A 20041-nucleotide genomic window follows, 5' to 3' on the forward strand; every position below is an offset into this window, starting at 1 on the left:
CGAAATGACCATTAGCTGGGTAATTCAAAGTGATAGAATATTTTTATTCACATTAAATATGAGTTCAAGGGGCAAATTTACACTAAAATTTGCAATTGAAGCCTCTAGAAACGCCCTTCTGCTTCAATAACATGAGTAAAACCATTAACAATGATGTATTCACGAAATCAACAACTCATTTATTTAGTCAGTGCAGGTTTTAATTTATTCTTGTTACTGGCAAGATAAAGATTTAATAAATTTCTTTGAATTAAATAGCATTAGTAAAAATTCACAACAATTCACTTCATTTTTAAAGAGCGGACGATTCTAAATTCTAATAGATGGACATATCTGAACTTTTTTTTATGCAGTGTATATACCCGACTTCCCGGATCAAAACATTTAGAAGCGTTTTCGAAGTAATGAAGTGATGAATAATTTAAATAGGTAAACATTTTACGTTTTTTTTAGTTTTCGTGAAGCATATCTGTTCAAAGATGATAAGATGTGCGTGTCTGAAATAAGACTCAATAGACGCCTTTAGAGACCGGTTATATTGATAATAGCATGATAGCTTCCATAATTAAACCGGTCACCTGAAAAAATTATGTTGAAATTTATCTGCAGTGGATGTTAAGTAGAAAAAAGGTGTAAGCTATCCATGTTCCTGAACTATGTTGGACATATGGGATAGCAATTTTTATAAAAATTAAATTATTGAATTATTTTTTAATGTGATATTTGGCGCATGTTTTTCATTCACTGCTAGATTAAGTTGAAAAATGTACGATACTAATTCTACCATTAACAATTTACCCTCTTGTTTCAACCATTTTGTCAGTTGCAATTACAATTTCAGTCATGAGTTATGATAACAGTTACAGTTACAATGTATCCTTTCGTAAGTCATCATGGCGATTAAACTGAAACACTTGCCGATTTTGAAACATTTGTGAAATTTCAAAGACTTTTTATCTCTATCGCGGACCTCTTGTATTAGAACTGTAACAACAAAACTTCCCAGGAGATGAGTCATATTCGAAGTCGTTACCAACAAATTATGTACGTAGGATGAGAGGTAAACTTTTACAACCCTCATATACGAGCTGGTTCACCTTTCAATAATCTTATATACGGGCCTAATTTGAAAGTTTGTACCGGAGGGGAGGGGAACTGGTACCGTGTTTACAATTTTCAAGCTGTTTTACAACCCTGAATCAAAAATTGCATTTATTCCCTTTCCATTACATTCCAGACCATAATATTTTGCGAATTTACATCATGTTTTCAATTTAAAAAATTCATTAAGTAACTAAATTTGTAGAAAAAGACAATATATACAATAAGCACATCTATAAATATGCAAAGTAATTGCTGATAACAATCAAATATCCAATCGATTTTTTCCTTGTAAACTCTCTTAATTCATTTCTCTGGAATAATCCTACTAATCGTTAATTGTCTCGTACGGAACGACGTTTGTGGAACATTCGAACCAAATGTAATAGCGAATGCTGCACTGAAATTTATTCGAAATAAATTTAATTACCACTAGCTTAGCAGTATGATTTAGACCAAACCTGATATTTATATAATAATTAATTTCATTAATGAGGTTTAACCTCATTATTTATGATTATAATCGACATCCGTTACGAGCTTCAATCTATATTTTAGGAATTGTTTTGCCGAGATAGTTTTAGAGCTATGGTAATTCCCCATTATAAAATAATATGCTTATAAAGTACGCCATTGGCCATAAAAAGCCACGTGATAGAAGCATTAATTGAATTTTCAGAATAATATGCATTGTAAAATAGCATGAAATTAGATGCAGGGATAAAATTAAGTAAAGTTTATGGCTGAAATGGTTATCGGTGTTATTTCGATAAGAGTTTATCTTTGTAAAAATTTTAAATTTAAATTATTCCTAACCAGTTGGAATTAGGTATATGTTGTAATGAGAGAACATATAAAATCGCCAGCAAATGGTAGATTTAGTTGTCAGCGCTTCAAAAAATCTATTAATTTACAATTAGGTAGGATAGAATCTTAAGAAGGAAGAACAATTATTGCGAAGAGATAGAATTTACCGTAACACTGAAATACATTTTATATGGCATGAAGATTTAAAATGAATTTGCGGTAAATTCCTACAGCTGGTAGGGATGAAATCTATTTGCTTATATTTTTTCATACGCAGCTTACATGGACGCATAGACATTTTAATGTTTTATCCGCACCCATGTCTCTATAATGCTTTCCGAATTTCGCAAATGAATGTATTGGCGGAGAAAAATGTGGCTGACTTTGGCGGAAAGACAAAACTTATACACGATTAAATTATCATATTTCATTTCACTATTAATAAAAATGGATTTAAAAATCGGTATAAATTTTATGTTAGGGTATGCACAGAAGATGTTCATAAGAGAGCTGTAGACGTAATAAGGATGATTCGTCCTAGAGCTTCGAAGTAATTAATATGCCCAGAATTTTCACTGAAAAAGTTCCACATAATAGTATTATATTTTTATTAGTGTTTTCTTCGCTTTGAACTCATTCTTAATCGTCTTTTTGGAGAAACTAAACGAGGTAATGCGCACGATTTCTCTAAAGATGTGAAACAATTTTACTTCTGTCCAATTTTTTCAATGACTCGATTTTTCATTAGCTCCACGAGACCTTAATTCTTATTTTATCAAGTTTTCATTAGATAGATAAAAATTATTTGATATTCACATAGGGAATTAAACGCTATACCCTTGATAAAAGCCTAGGCTATAATATGAGAGCTAGAATCCAAAGACGATTGTCGGGGCAACGTGGCAAAAGTAGAGCCAGCGTTCACAGAAGATGAAGACGAATCTCTGGGCGGGGGTTTCGGCTTCCGTGAATTGACGAGACAAGCAGAATTTGGTCCTCCACTTCTGTTGAGGGTGGCAGAACGTTGCGTAGCAGATGTTCCACTGTTGCGCTGGAGGGAAAGGTTCCCACCACCGCAATTCGTGGGGCTCGGGAACTGATTGGGGTTTGAAAATTGACATGAAGAACTCCCGTTGTAGGGATTTGGGGAATACTGACTTACGGGGAACTCGTTGCAGTACTGAGGAGGAGGGCAGTAACTTACTGAAGTGGTAGGGAACTGAGTAACTTGATGGCCGGGGGACAGGGAACACAAGCCCCCTGCAGTGCAAGGGGGGCCCGGTGAACCCATAAGTACGGAAGTACCTGTGAGGTGCGGGTGAAATATTACATTATCTCAAGGATTATAAGGAGCATTTCACATCCTGTGTAAGAAAATTGAAGGAAATTTTAATATATAACTACAAATATTTTAGAATTAGGACCGATATACTATAGTTAAATTTCCTGCACATAAAGATTATCTATAGAATAGGCAAAATCTTTGCAAAATTCTTTCCAGTAGATGAGTCTCATTTTAATACCTAATGAAATTAAGTGCATCATGTCTATATTCTACAATAGGCGGCGCTTAGGACTCGGGGAGAACGAAAAGCAGCCTCTTGACGCTCAATATAATTGCTCTATATTTTGGTCTGCGAAACATAATATTAAGCGTCTGGGAGCAATATTGAGAGATTGCGCAATATATTGCGCAATCACGCCCTCAGACGCCCAACAAATTGCACAAACAGAATCTGCCAGAATTTCAATTTAATATGTTAAGCGGAACTGAATCGTGTTCTGTCATAATTATGTGACCAAAATTTGCAGCATATAAAAGCAAAGGCTGGCAGAAAGGAACAAATAGTTCAGGGACAAGTTTATTCACAGAAAGTTACTTAACAGTAAATGAACTGAGAAATTATTTTCTAACCAGTATCTCGTACTGCTCCCTTTCTTTGAAATATTAGTATAATCTTTGAATTTAACATCCCGTAATGTTTGAAGACCAATTTAAAGCTCAATAAAGTCCAGAAGAAGTTTCTTTCGCCGGAAATGATCAGGACCCGCGATTGACGAAACTACTTCGAACGACAGTCGGGAAGCACTAGTTGAGCCAATTTTGTGCAATGTAGCCCCTAGACGGCACCTAATCTTCCCGTTTGCACAATATATTTTTAAGGTCATGAAAATCACACAATATGTCGTACCATCCGTTAATATGCTCACCAGATGCTCAATATTATCGCGTAAACCACAATATTGCACAAGAAAATTTAGCGTCTAGGGGCAGCTTAAGACTGGTAGTCAGAATGCAGCGAAGTTTGAGAGCGAGTAGTTTTTCGCGACCATCGTGCGAAATCCTTGATCTGCCCGAAGCTCGGCCAGTCGCTACCCTCGAGCTTGTACTCTTTGTAATATGATATCCTAGCCAGACCCTTTTTCGCGGAAACTGGTCGCTTTCAGGTGGCCGAGGAATGGCCAGTGGTCGGCTATATCTAATTGGACTAGGTCGACCACTGCATGGTCACGTATTATTCCTCGCCCCTCATTGAGTTCGCTTTCACCCTACCGCCCGTCGTGAACTGACTGTTCAGTAATTTACGACGTCTCTTTCCCCTCATACCTTCCAAAACGCCTGCATTTGAGCAGTTAGTATGCGGGATTTCCCCCCCGCGTATCAGCAGGCTCGATAATAACTATTTTTCGGTAGACAATATTTACAACAAGGACACTGATCAAGGAATGCCTGGAATACCATTTACTGGAGAATAAAAATTACAACCCGTTTACATATCGAAAAAAGTGTAAAAGCCGCAGACTTGGTGAACAATAATATTAAAAGTTTCTTGAAATTTCTTTTCATTATAACTCTTTTAGTACAAAGTCTACACGTTTTTTGTTCCTGGTCACCGTTTATAAATAAATAGATGGGAAAGCATGGAAAATACATATCGCAATCTCATTTACGAGTGGAGTAAAATTCAGCCTAATATGTAAAGAAAGTCATAGGGAAGAGCCGAGCCCTTTCGTAGCCTCGCGGTTCTCAATCAGAGCCTTAAGGCCGGGCTTATATCATACTGACAGGCACGTGCCAGGCATACGCATGCCAGGCGCAGTTCAGTCTGATATTCTTTAATGTATTTCCATAGAAGCATTTATACCATGGATATGGGAGATGCCGTGCACGGCTGGTGTGGATGCTGCAAAAGAAATGCATCAAAGAATGTTGGACTGGACCGTGAATGGCATAAGTCTGGCACGTGCCAAGCAGTATGATGTAACCCCGGTCTCAAACAGCCGAATATATAAATGTCTGCTTCGACTTTGGGTTTGAAGGGCAGCTTCTGGACAGCTTGCAAAGTTGGTAGGATCTGTAGGACTATATAGTCTTAGGCAACCCTTGGCATTCACTCAGGTGACTGTAAAGTCGGAAAAGATATTCTGGTCAGAAACTGATTTCGATCGAGTGGCCAAGCAGACACAGAATAACTTTAAGCCTAGTGTTAGGGTAGGGGTCGAACATGAAATTTATTCCCTGAATATCAACACTGAAAATTTTCCACAGCAAGGAAAAATTTCGGAATGAACTTGAATCGCACGTCGGGCATAGATCGCAGATAGCCCTTTCGATGATGATGACGATAATAGCCCCTAAAGTAGAATGGGTTAATTATTATTATTAAGTAAATTAAATTAGAACTCGCCTACGAAAGAAATAATTATTTTAAATAATAAGTCGAAGCAGAACTCACCTAAAGAAGAATTAATGTCCGAATCACTGGGTGCATGTTGCGAGGCTGTGGATGTGGCTAGCAGGGGAGGTGGCGGAATGAACTGACTGGTAGAGAGAGCACTGCACCCGTTCCTCTTTCCAGGCCCTGCAGTGTACGATGTCACTTCCGTGTTGCGATCCCCGATATCTGGTGGCGTAGGGAATGTCCGTAGTTCCGTAACTTGGATATCCGCGGTGCAGGTTGTAGCCACCAACACCTCTTTGCCAGGTGGCGTTATGCTTCCTTGCGTGGTCCCTGGTCCCCCTCGGATTCCACTATCGACGGTGCAGAGAGGTTGAACGCTAACGCTGTCGTATGTTATTTTAGAGCCCATTTGGCTGCGTTCTCTGCGGTATAGTAGCACTGCGAATAACATCACGTTGAGGACCAGCAGGGACAAGCCAATTGCCACAGTTAGGGTCAGTGCCGTCGTGTAATCCAGCAATGGATTTCTCTCGGAATCTTGCCCCGATGTGGAAATGTTTGCACGGCTTACGCCGACGCCGTGAGTCGCGCTGATGTTCGGACCCAAAAACTCGTTGCGTGGATTGGGAAGCATCGGTAGGGGTGATGTAAATGACGCTGGAGTCGCCTTTAAGAATCTGATGGAAAAATTAGAATTCTTGGAAAAGCAGGAAGGATGAACTGGAAATTATTTACGGTGTAGAAGTAAAGGAGCTGGTTGAATCATAGTAATGAGCCTATTAAAGACTCACTTTTGAAAAAAAAATTTGATCACAAACCGAATCCACTAAATGATTGATAAGACGCAGAAAAATCTCCTTTTAAAAATAATCACAACATGAAAAATATTGAACAATGATTCAGGTTAGAAAATAGGCTTTGATCAATGTGTAAAATAATTTATTTGATCATCTGAAAACTGATCTACATCAATGCTTCTATTTAAAAAGAATAAACAAGTAAATAATGTTTTGCGTTGACAGTGCCTGGATATTTGATGATATTTTTTGATAATTAATTAAAATAAGTATAGCATGATATATATTAGTGCTGACCTGAATGGGTCCAAGGGTCTGACAGGTCCTACGAAGTAGTCAGGATCGTCACTGTGGTGCCAGGATCGGGCCTCCTCGGCATGCAGAGCGTCTGACGTCAGCTGCAGCTCCGGCAGCAGCCAGTTCCAGAGCGCCACCTGGTGAGCTCGGTAGTGGTCACGCATGCGCGGCCGAGAACCTTAAGAGGACGATCCAGAGAATTTAGAGTCAGAGGTTGTGCTACCAAAACTCGTGATGTACACGTATAAGAAAATAATCCGGGGAATTTAGAGCTAGAAGTCGTGCTACCAAAACTCGTGATGTACACGTATAAGAAAATGATCCAGGGAATTTAGAGCCAGAGGTCGTGCTACCAAAACTCGTGATGTACACGTATAAGAAAATTATCCAGAGAATTTAGAGCCAGAGGCCGCGCTACCAAAACTCGTGATGTACACGTATAAGAAAATTATCCCGAGAATTTAGAGCCAGAGGCCGTGCTACCAAAACTCATTATGTACACGTATAAGAAAATAATCCGGGGAATTTAGAGTCAGAGGTCGTGCTACCAAAACTCATGATGTACACGTATAAGAAAATGATCCGGGGAATTTAGAGCCAGAGGCCGTGCTACCAAAACTCGTGATGTACACGTATAAGAGAATGATCCAAAGAATTTAGAGTCAGAGGTCGTGCTACCAAAACTCATTATGTACACGTGTAAGACATTGATCCAGAGAATTTAGAGCCAGAGGCAGTGCTACCAAAACTCGCTATGTACACGTATAAGAAAATGATCCAGAGAATTTAGAGTCAGAGGCCGTGCTGCCAAAACTCGCTATGTACACGTATAAATAAATGTTCCAGAGTGTTAGAAATCAAGAGCCCGCGCTACCAAAACTTCCTATGTACACGTATAAGAAAATGATCCAGATAATTTATAGTCAGAGGCCGTGCTACCGAAACTCGCTATGTACACGTATAAGAAAATAATCCATAGTATTGGAAATCAAAGGCCCGTGCTACCAAACTCGTTATGTACACGTATAAGACAATAATCCAGAGAATTTATAGTCAGAGGCCGTGCTACCAAAACTCGCTATGTACACTTGTAAGAAAATTATCCAGAGAATTAGAAATCAAGGGCCCGCGCTACCAAACTCGCTATGTACACGTGAAAGAAAATGATCCAAATAAATGGAAATCTAGGGCCCGTGCTAGCAAAACTTGTTATGTACACGTTAAAAAATACAATCCAGAGAATTTGAAATCAATTTGAAATCAAGGCTACCAAAACTCGCTACGTACAAGTTTAAGAACACGATCCAGAGAATTTGGAATCGAAGGCCCGTGATATAAAAGTTGCTATGTACACGTGGCGGTCAATTGCTCCCATTTGATTGATGAGTTTAGCGTGAAAAGCCGTCAATTATAGGCCTACGGAGTTAGGAATTCGTAATTATTTTTGATAGAACCACCCAAGCGTTTATTTCTCATGGATGAGTGCAAATGCAAATTTAAACTTTGAAACAACCGAAAGTGACTTATTGCTTGCGGGTGGAAGACCTTGATCATTCATAAATATGCTATAAAAAGTCTGTAATATATTTTTGGTAATTGCAAAAAGATGGAAACTGCGAATTAGCATACAATAGATGTTAAATCATACAGTTGATGTTTCACCATAAAACAAAAACTCCCGAGCACAAAATTTTTTAGAGCAATTTAAAGTGAAATGAAACTATATATTTCAACAACAGTTAAGGCTATCTTGTATATTTCGAGATAGTTTGCGTGGATCTACACGACATATTATTGCACAACACTCTTATACAGGGTGAACCAGAATTAACTGACCCTTTTAATTTGTTAATAAACACAAAAACTAAGAACGTTATGAAGTTGAAACTTGTTTTATTTAAAAGAAGAACATTTTTATGGTATTATTGTATCCTAGTTAAAATATTGTATCCTATTACAATATTTTATTATTGAATTAGTTAAAATACTTATTATGTATTATTAATATGTATTAGTTAAAATATTGTATGTAACATTGTATCCTAGTTAGTTACTGTATCCTAAAAACTAGGATACAATATTACCATAAAAATGTTCTTCTTTTAAATAAAACAAGTTTCAAGTTCATAACGTTCTTAGTTTTTTATTTATCAACAAATTAAAAGGGTCAGTTAATTCTGGTTCGCCCTGTACCAACGCAGTTCGCGTTCGCATGCAGCACTCACTTATTTCCAGGTAGTTCTCGTAGACAGGGTCATATTTTTGCCACGTCAAGTTTTTGAAACGCGAACGTTCAGGATAACTTAAGTTTGGCTGGCTGCTTTCTTGCCCATTTGGAGTTCTGTTCAGTTTGAAAAAGTACGAAACATATTATCGTTAAATTTTTTGCCTAGCTTCATTAATAACAATTTCTTGCTACAATTGTTCTCGCTAAGAAAATTGTGATAGGGTAATTTAAGTAACCATAATGAGCTGCCGTACGTTATAATTGAAAAATTATTTTTATGTGAAAATATTATTTTTTTATTATATTTGAGTTAATAGGAGAACAATATGATCCACCAAAATGATTAGATCCTGATTCCGAATGATTTACACTTTCAGAAATAGCGTATTTATTTTTGGATCGTTATTAGTATCACTGTTCAGTTTTTTATATTTTTCTCTAAATAAATGAGTTAAATATTGATTAACTTGGCAAGCACTGGCTCAGCAAGCTATGAAACATTGCAAAATAATAAGCTAAGGCAACTTACTTACTATATAATTTTAGTAACTCTATTCAACATTACACAATAGATCCCAATGCGTAACAATAGATTCCAAATAATTGATCCAATAGATTCCAGGTCGACTAAGAGTTGTCATGCCACTTAAGAGAAAATAAGTCGTAATTCATCAGTTCAATAATAATTTGTGTTCATGACAAAAAACACTCACCCAGATCTCGCAAAAGTTGACCACAATTTCATGAGTATTTCAGACACGTGAGCATCATTTCGGGTGTAGTTGCTTGTTGAGACCCAAACCACACTGGGTACTGTGTCTTCAAATTGGAAACCAGATTCAGGATTGTCCCTCCTGGAAAGGTGTTGTCGAGATGTCCCATAAGATCCCGGTTTGTCTGCATAAGGTTCCGGTGAATTGGAGTAATGTCCCGGGGAGTTAAGGTAGCTTCTTGATGATGTGGGTGGAGTGGTGACATCGCTGAAAGGTGCCCCGAACATAAGGTCTAGCTCAGATGCGAATTTACTTCCCAAGCGCTGAAAAAATGAAAAAGATTATAAGTTTTACATGAAATTATACCTTGAGAAAACAATATCAAACGTATACTACACTACATTTCCGAAGCATGTATTATATGTGGGATGCATGCATTCCGTGTCGCAAATCATTTCTTTTATATGGCGACTCATTGATTATGCACTATATGATTTAAATATTTCTATACTTTTACTGGATTTATAGCCTGCATAGCCCTTATGTTATTTTTTTGTCAAAAATTAATTTTGGAGTAAAAAACGATAAAATATCTAACGTAACTTTATTAAACAGCTCGTGAAAAATTGGCATTACGGAATGAACTCGATGACTTGCGCTGTGTAAAGCGTAGACGTATGCGTAACATACTGGATCGTACTTGATTATCAGCGTCGTGGTGAGCGTAGACGTAGACGTAATATTACGGAACCTACCTGATGATCAGCGTCGTGGTGAGCGTAGACGTAGACGTAACACTGCGGAACGTACCTGACGATCAGCGTCGTGGTGAGCGTAGACGTAGACGTAACATTACAGAATCTACCTGATGATATGCACCGTGGTGAGCGTAGACGTAGACGTAACATTACAGAATCTACCTGATGATATGCACCTTGGTGAGCGTAGACATAGACGTAATATTACGGAACTTACCTGATGATCAGCGTCGTGGTGATCGTAGACGTAGATGTAATATTCTGGATCGTACCTGATGATATGCACCGTGTAGAGCATATCTCTTATACACATCTAGATGTGNCAAATCCTGTAAACTAAATTAAAATATATGAAGACACGGAGAGGTTTCTGTCTTTCAGTTCCTGTGTAGGAAATCAAAATAAATATAGATTTATCTGGAGCATGAAGACACCGACTGGTTTCTTTCCTTCAGTTCCTGTATTGGAAATCAAACTAAATAAAGATTTATGTGGTGCATGAAGACAAAGACAGGTTTCTGTCTTTCAGTTCCTGTGAAGGAAATCAAAATAAATAGAGATTTATCTGGTGCATGAAGACACGAACAGGTTTCTGTCTTTCAGTTCCTGTGAAGGAAATCAAAATAAATAGGTAGAGATATTTGTGGTGCATGATACACGAACATGTTTCTGTCTTTCAGCTCCTGCAAACCAAATCAAAATATACACGTGGAGATTTTCATTAGCTTCAAGATTCCATTCATTTTCAAGAAATGAGGTGATAAAGATGGATTAATGAGAATCACACAATGAAGTTTTGGCTTTAGATGAGTTGAAGAATAGAAGCATTCTCCGCATGAAAAACATTGAGAGATCACTTTATTATCCACTTCATGGCAGCAAGAATGAAGATTCTTAGGTGTAGGATTACATAGAATATATTAAAATATATTAGTGCGTTATGATGTCCGGAAACTTGAGGAAAAAGTACATGAGAAGCGTGAAAAACATAGTTGCTAAATTGAGCATTATACCCACTGAAAGACATAAATAAGAAGTACTATATATTTGTAATCTGCAATGTTTTGAGCAAAATAATGATTTCTTCTTCAGAAAATAACGCACAAACAAGTAAATGAATTCACGCTACAAGTTCTTTTAGAAAATGTTTCCTTTGTAAAGTTATTAGCTTTAAAGCTTAGCGTTAGAAAAGTATGAGTAGAAGGATAACATTTTTTCTTTGCAAGAGATACATAGTGTGTTGGGATAACTAATGAGAAAAGATGCTGTTTTTTCATGCCATCTCTTCATATTGTACAATGATGAAAGGAAGGATCACGATTAAAGCTTAGTGTATCAGGAAGATAGCGAAACATTTAAGATAATATAGCTGCAAGGAAATAATATATCTATAGATATATTATATATTATATATATATACACTACTCCTAGAGACGTTGGAGCATAGAAGTGAGTTTAACCTTTAGAAAAGTTGTATAAGCATAAACAGATCACTATTTCGTGATCGAGAATCACGAAAAATAAGATGTAAGATATTCTTTTGTATGCAAAGATTGGTGGCAAGATATCATAATGTTGCTTAATTATTAATAAATAGGAATGTTGTCAATCCGTGCTGTACGAATCCATGTGACCATTCAAAGAACATCTGAGAAATTTTGAACACACTATACCTTTTCCAGTGGAAAAGGTATAGTGTGATTTTTAGTTGATTAATTTCTAAGAAACAATCGTGACAAATTAAAGATGCCCATCAGTTGACTGAATATTTGCGGGTGAGATCGTTCGAAATACTTTAGAGTTTGAAAGTGTAATAGGGCCGTAGTATCGAAAGTACAAGTTACGATCTAAGAACACGTAGCGGCCGTATATTAATTGCTAGGAAATCCGTCAGTGATTGACCGACAGCGTTTCGAACTCGTAAATATTTTTGATATCGTGGCCTCTCTGCCTTCGTTCACAGTTACACTGGGAAGCATCCTGCATAAATATTTTCCTCATCCAAGTCGGCATAAGCATGTGGTCCCCGTATCAGAGCTGCGGGAAAGACAGTGTAGAACTTAACTAACGTACAGCCTTTTGGGGCCGTCCAACCAAAATGGTTTCGAGTACGTAACCCAGGCCCTCAGCCAATCATTGATTGTAATACCTTCATGCTAAACCCAGGAGTCAGTTGAAAAATTAGCAGCCATGTGTATTTAGGCCCCTACGGTGTGCTTGAACAAGTTTTAATGGTACGTATGTACCCAGTTAGCCAGGCTGATAAAATATGTTCTTACTTACCTCTCGCTGCCATAGTTAACAATCGATTTATGTGCTATCATTTTAGACATAATCAAGTTCCAATTGAAATCATCGTAGTTTAATTTCAGATGGAATATTTTTAAGCTTGAATTCCTGATTCAGAACCAATTTTTCTACATAATAATCAGGTCCGAAAATTAAGTAATTATATATCAAATTATGACGCTTACCGCCGTATTGCGTATTTCTAAGAATAAAGTTAAACATCCAAGCAATTTTACTTCAATAATAATTATTGTCGTTTTCACGTAATGATGGCACGAATGTTAGTTATTTTCGTCACTCTTTGTTGTCAGCTATAAATTAAAATCCATTTAATTTCGTTAACTATCGTCTTCATAAGCAACAGATTTTCCTATGAGATTCAGAAATGATTTGTTATCGGACCAGCCATATTTTAATACATGAATTTGACAAGCTTTGACAAATTATTGCTATTAGTTTGTCCATTTGTTAGCCCTCAACTCGATAAACAGAGAATTTATTACCAGAAATGACCATTTTTCATCTTGAAAGTCATACAGAAAATTTATAGGTTGATTTTTTTAGCTCGAATACCAAAGGCGATTGATAGAAGCCAATTCTTCATTACAGACGGGTAATAATGTTTTTTAAATAATTTAATGAAGGGTAGAAGAAATAATAAAATTTAGGTTCTATTACATTATTTAAAAGTAGAGTTCAGTGAATAGTTAACATAAAGATCGACTGAATGATTAATTAATTAATTGATTAATCATTAATTCGAAAAGATTGTTAGGTAATGTTATGCAATATTTGGTATTGCTTACTTCGATTCGATTGCTGTTAGATTTTGCTAGCCTCGATTCTGAGTCACCTCTGAAAAATGTCACCTCTCTTGGCCAAGCCTGTTACATTGACATTGCTATATGGCTCTGAAGTTGAAACCCGAAATCATGGCAATATGATAAGAACAAAAGCGAACGAACGGTGCATATATTTTTGTATTTATTTGTATTTGAAGTTTGATTATCATAGTTTGTGTTTATCGTTTTATTCATCCTTCAATAATTGGCGGTGCGATCGTGTAAACCGAGTTGGTGTGTTCTGGTGACCCCGACAAAATAAATAATAACTCGTAAGTTAATGTTCAAAACGTTCGTTTTATCGCAGATCCAGCATTAAACACCAACAGAAAATATAACTGGAAATAAATTGGAAATCGATTGTAAAATTTTGCAATCAAAACGAAAATTGGATTCTGAGTCAACTGACAATCGAATCTATAAATGCACCATTATCAAAACTCTAATTGAAAACTACATAAATTAAGAAATTCGTGAATAACACATGAATATAATTAAGTAAAAACTGATTTTTCAGATTTCATTTGGTTTGGAATGAATGAAGTGAGAAATCAGGAATGAATGAAGTGAGATGGTTTCCCTTGAGTGGAAAACCATCGTTTAAATCAAAATTGGTCCGAATGACATTGAATAATTTTGAGTCACTTCAACAGCGACTGTTATTAGAAATGAGAAGTGAATTGGTTTAGGAGTTTAAATAATATACGTTACTTAGCCACTTAATTACGCCAAGACTTCGGCTATTGTCAGAGTTCAAGTGCTTGATGGTAAAATAATATCAGAGTAGCTTGAAAATGGGAGGAAAATTTGATGTTATGAAATTTAATTCTCTTAAATTAATTCATTTTTAACTTGCGATCTGTGTTAATTTTTTCATTTGATTGCGCAGTTTTACTCGTGCAAAAGATTCTTTCGCGGAGCATGATATTAACATCAAGCCTTCTTCGAAACTTTTCACGGAAGGTATTTGAAGAACAATTGTTTCTCCATCGAAATTTTGTGTGTATAGCAATCGTGCAAATGCTCATAAACTGCATCTTGTGGAGTTTCCTAGATTTTTGACAGGTGGCGATGTAATTTACGATGCATGTCGTGAAAAAAATCTGCACTGAACTTTAAGATACATCCAAAGACAATGAATCTCTCCTATCTTGCTGCAAGACACTTAAGTAACACTTATTTTTCTTACGATATTGGAACAATATAACCCGAAAATTACCCAAAAATGATGTGAAAACCTTTGCCAAAAGTATTGATCTCTCCTTGGCCACGAACACTGAACTCGAAGTCTGGTCACCGTGCCAAGAAGTTTTCTTGTTAACGGAAGAAGTTGAGTGGAAGAGGACGAGTTTATTTTCCATCTTAACAAAACAAGTAGAATAGAAGCTTGTTTATTTTGAGCAACTCATCAGCAAGGATGGAGCGAACGATGTGCTTCATATTCTTCAATGAGAAAAAATACCCGACTTTCGTCGTCTCCCTGAGATATTTTCGCTGTCTCCGACGAAGATAAGCTACAGAAAGAAAGCATATCAGTTCTTATTGCTGACGTTGCTGAGATTGCTGAAGCGACAACTGCTGATGAGGTTAACATTGCTGCTATGACTGCTGTTGACAGGCTTAAAATTCTCCTGTGAATGTAGCTAACCTAGCCACGGTGCAACCGTAAATTTTTGAGACGTAGCTGATACTGCGAGCTGTTGCAACAACATTTGACGAAGATTGAGCTGCATTCGCGACAGTTTTTATTAGGCAAATTTTGCTGCTACTGCAACTTTATAATGCAATATTCTTCTTTTGTCGTGTTCGCGTGTCCGTTAAAACATGCTCAGACCCCAGCATTGGGTTCAATACCTGCCAATATTTCCTTGTGTAATATAATTTATAATTTTCCTTGTTACATAATTTTTTCTTGTAATAATCGCCACAGCAATCACGTCCTTAATTCATTCAAGAACAATCATAAGACAAGTCAAGTAGAAAATTTAGTCACAAGTCAATATTCAAATACGTCCTAAACAATCAAGTCAAACAATCAAGTCCTTAAATGTCAAGGCATGCTAACCCGAAATTTATGTCAGAGGCTCTACGAGTCCTATATAACTCACGTTAAGGCTTTTCAAGTCCTACCTAATGTCCATGCATGCCATGGCCTATCCATATCAAGCAAGACATGTCAAGGTCTAATTCATGGCATGACTTGCCAAGTCCTAACTTGCGTCAAGACGTGCCAAGCCTGAACTTATGTCATCAAGAGTTGCCAATTCGATCCGCCCCCAAAATTTTAGGCGTGAAGGATTTTCTCAGCGGTTTGGCGAAGGAACTTGGACGGGAACTTAGAATTAAATTGACCAAGTTGATAGCTCAAATTCGGCGAAGTAAGGCCATAAATTTTGCATGCGGCAATATCGAGAAGCTGAGAAATTAGGGAACAAACCCACAGAACTGAAATGGTGGCTCTAGAGCGACGTCAAACTGCCGCAATAATTCGTTACTCTGAACGACGTCGATTAATAATGCTATTTTAGCATGCTTCGTAGCAGAAGTTTCGGCGTAGAAATATCCAATTATCGAAAGTATTTTTTAGGCTAATGGGTTAATGTAATTCACGATTATTCTATCGTAACATTATTTTCACGAATACTTACAACCAACGGTATACAGTATGCAGGCTGAACGTTCAAAAGTAAATATCGTTGACTAAAAATGTTGAACCAAATCCATTATACAAGTACATAATTTGCTAATTCAGGTGGAAATGAGTTGATTGATAACAATATATTTATTTATATTTATGCTTGAATTAATGTATAAACGAAAATTCAATTGATCTGAATAAATTCAAGGTTTTCATTCGGAGAAATTTATAGCAATGAATTATTAGCAATGCAAGCAAAACAGAATTAAAATAATAAAATGGACGAGCGGATGAGTTTGCCAGTCAACAAATAATTTATTTTTGAAGTATCTCAAATTAAATTAAATAGATATAATAATTTTTGATCTGATCATCATTGATATTTGATGAATAAATCTGTCATTGAGACCATAAACCTCGGTCGAGCGTGTACGCTATCAAGCCTCCCATGCTGCGCGATACCGGCATCTGACGTGACGTTGACTGGCACTTCGCTCGGCAGTAAACTTGGGTTCGGAATTGAAGCATAATATTATGGTGAGGTGAAGCATAATATTATGGTGAGGTGGAGCATAATATTATGGTGAGGTGGAGCATAATATTATGGTGAGGTGAAGCATGATATTATGGTGAGGTGGAGCATAATATTATGGTGAGGTGAAGCATAATATTATGGTGAGGTAAAGCATAATATTATGGTGAGATGGAGCATAATATTATGGTGAGATGGAGCAAGGTGGTGCTATCAACGCACCGTTCGTTGAAACTCCTATATGCCACCCACATGGAAATGAATTTTTATTTTAAGACTAACGATCAGCGTTCTGCTTTTCAACAATCTTCATGCTTCGCAGCAAATTTTCTTATTGAAGAAAAATTGTGTGCGTCTTCACGATTTTTCTTCAATAGGAAAATTTTCTGCGAAGCATGAAGATGTCGACGAAAAGCAGAACGCTGATCGTTAGTCTTAAAATAGAAAATATGTATTTTTTTGTCCATTTTCGTACCATCTGTAAGAAAAATTAATAAACCGTTTCTATTGCTAAATGGGTATGGTCGTACGTTAAAAATTAGCATGTTATTTTTTCCCCGTTAAATGCAGCCTCAACTAGAATCAGTATTTCGAATTAGACTTTAAACCTTCATCAATTTTGCACCTATTCCACAAGAAAATTCATGGATTCATTCCAAAAAGAATAAAACATGCACTACCAACCATGAGCAAAAGTTGACATTTAGCTCCTAATTCTCCATGTTATTGCTTCATAAAGAAAATATTGCTATAATTATCTTTACGAATGCTCTAAAGTGCATTTTGTACCACATTCGCAGTATTATTACATCACTTATTAGCGTTATTAGTATACTGATAAAAAATAATTATTTCAATACTCATTACAGGAAAGATGACATGATAATGGGAATTATCCCCATTGGGATTAGAAAAAGATGGGATTAAAAAAGATTCAATTAGATTAAGATTAATGGGATTAGAAAAAGATTCAATTACTTAATTGCACCACGCAAAACCACATTAGTTTCTCATCGGCAATAATTCCCATTCAGACATTCAGAATTTCAATGAATTTAATTGATCGAGGAGATTCGATTATACAATTTCAATGTTTATTTACAACAGTTATCATATTGTGAATATTATTTACACAAAATTTCAGGTTTAACCTCGAAATTAACGTTAAGATTTAGAGGACGTGGAGCTTGTCGGTGTGGTCAATTAAGTTATTGCATGTACATGCCACTACAGAGTTGTCTTTCAGCAGGCATAGGACGCCATTAAATATGATTCAATTAGAGGCCAGTTAGCATTTAATTGGGATCTGCCTCCAAAACAGCGCTGCATTGCTATTTCTAGCACAAAAAATCAAACACGGTAACTAAGCCCAATTCTCGTAAACAAGAGAGCTGGAATTAGACAATCACAGCATACATATAAGATCAGTTATGTATAGTAATTTTTTTGTGTGTGCATATTACATTCAACTGCATTTTCTACGTCAAAATGGGTCAATGATCTCTCGTTCATGTAGCATGTCAATCTAAGTATTATTAAACTCTCTCAGCTGATGGCTCTAAATGATGATGTTTATTTCCATTATATTCTTTCCATTATAAATAAATTCAATATGCCGACATGTTCAATGGCACTCTATCATTCTATATGCAATTGCTACACTTACCTTCACACATTCTTCGCATCTAATTATTATCACCATTATAGTCCACTCAAATCTCACCTCCCATCTCTTCTTTTCTCACACCGTGCTCCCGCTCTGTGCTGAGCTCTGCACTCACCCTTAACCCTCTACCGCTGTATGTCACTCTCCGGGAACATAACTTTCAACTAAAATTACACGTTAACTATTAAGTGTAGCAACCTTAGGACGTTTGTACGCAACAGAGAACATTTTAAAGTTGTCAAACGTGGCGGCAACCATCAGTGCAAGTATATTTGCGTTCACTAGAACGTATCCTTTTTGGGAAGTAGTCTTATGACAAAATTGCTCCGGTTACTCATGCCAGGCGGTAGAGGGTTAAGCAATGTCTACTAGCCCTGCCCATATTGTCTTTTAATCGTGGTCACGAAACTTCAAACCTTCAGACCACTCATCATCCCTCTCACCCTTGCAAGTCTGATCTTGTAGTCAGCGGTTACAACGACACCGTCGACGCTGGGGCCGAAAAGTGAAGCGAACTTGTACTTGGGGAGCGGTGCGTTGACGAGCGTCTGGGCGGACAAGTTCCTGAGACACACGATGGTCTCTGGGTGTTGCTCCCTCAGATCTGAGGGTAGAGAGCAGTTCAGTGCTCGCGCCAGGCGAGCCGTAACGGAGATGCCATCTTGGACCTCGGCCCAAGAGCTCAGAGCTGAGCCTGACATCAGGATGGCCCGGTGGAACAAACCTGGTGGAAAATCATTACAGATTTAGTTAGATTTTTTCTAGAACTTGTTGCGTCAGAAGAGCCTCGTAGCCTGCTTTAGGTAGATTACGGGTAATTTTAAAGGAGAAAAAGATCCAAAGTGGATTGAAAATCCAAAATTGAAGGATATGACAAGGAAAGGATCCGAAATGGTTTAGCAAATCGAAAATAAGGCAGACGTTTATAGATAATTATAATTGGTACCCAGTGGATAGAAGTAATTTACAGTGTTTATAATAGGAGCGAAACGTTCGTCTTGCAAATTCTCATGACATTGTGGCAGCATTAAAAAAGAACAGACTTTATCGAAGGCACCTGCAAAGGGGTCCCCAAAAATTCTCTAATTGAAAGAAAGCAACAGGGGAAATTAATAATTCATGAAACCAAATGCTGCTTTACGAATTATCTAAAATCTGAAAAAATTTCATAAAAATCCCATTAATCGTTCAAACGTTCCATTTTTGATACACAATTGTAACTTTAAATCAAATATATCCCCTTAGTCTTGGTAAGGTCCCAAAACAGCGATATAGCAACAAACTAAGCAAGAGTTCTTAAAAAAAGCCTATGTCTGCTCCGGACTTCCTGATTTACTGGACGTCAGCAAATTGTTTCCGTGCAGAAGTCAGGACGATTTTCGCCATCCTAATGAAGCCATCCGAGATAACGGCGCAAGTTAAGCCGGTATCACAGATACGAAAAGTTGTCCCGCACAGCTTTTGATTTTCGATTACCCATCATTGAACCTTTTATTCATACGAAATTTGTTGAAGGATCTGTGATAGACATGAGATGTAATTTAAAATGATAGCTGTTCTAAGGTCTTGATGTAATTTAGCGAGTCTCGGCAGCATCCTCTTGTGCATGCAGAGTGCCGATGCTAAAGTTGTAACAGAGTTCAAGTTTAAACTTGGTGCCATCACGAGTTGGCAAAGTTCTAGACCTGAGC

At 37.0% G+C, this 20041-nt stretch overlaps 1 protein-coding gene across 1 annotated transcript in view; it reads right to left on the minus strand.

The window, feature by feature from the left end:
* Window positions 1-243: 243 nt before the first annotated feature.
* LOC108673972 (neuroligin-2) overlaps window positions 244-20041 on the minus strand; it is a 36546-nt gene continuing 16748 nt past the window's right edge. The window contains 9 exon segments of the mRNA XM_047884617.1: window positions 244-3213; window positions 5646-6268; window positions 6686-6863; window positions 8911-9026; window positions 9626-9948; window positions 10381-10545; window positions 10601-10655; window positions 10896-10915; window positions 18794-19074. Of these exon segments, the coding sequence (XP_047740573.1) occupies window positions 2759-3213; window positions 5646-6268; window positions 6686-6863; window positions 8911-9026; window positions 9626-9948; window positions 10381-10545; window positions 10601-10655; window positions 10896-10915; window positions 18794-19074 (2216 nt within the window). The 3' untranslated portion in view covers window positions 244-2758.

The sequence above is a fragment of the Hyalella azteca genome, unplaced genomic scaffold (assembly GCF_000764305.2).
Source record: "Hyalella azteca isolate HAZT.00-mixed unplaced genomic scaffold, Hazt_2.0.2 contig15733, whole genome shotgun sequence".
Taxonomy (NCBI): domain Eukaryota; kingdom Metazoa; phylum Arthropoda; class Malacostraca; order Amphipoda; family Hyalellidae; genus Hyalella; species Hyalella azteca.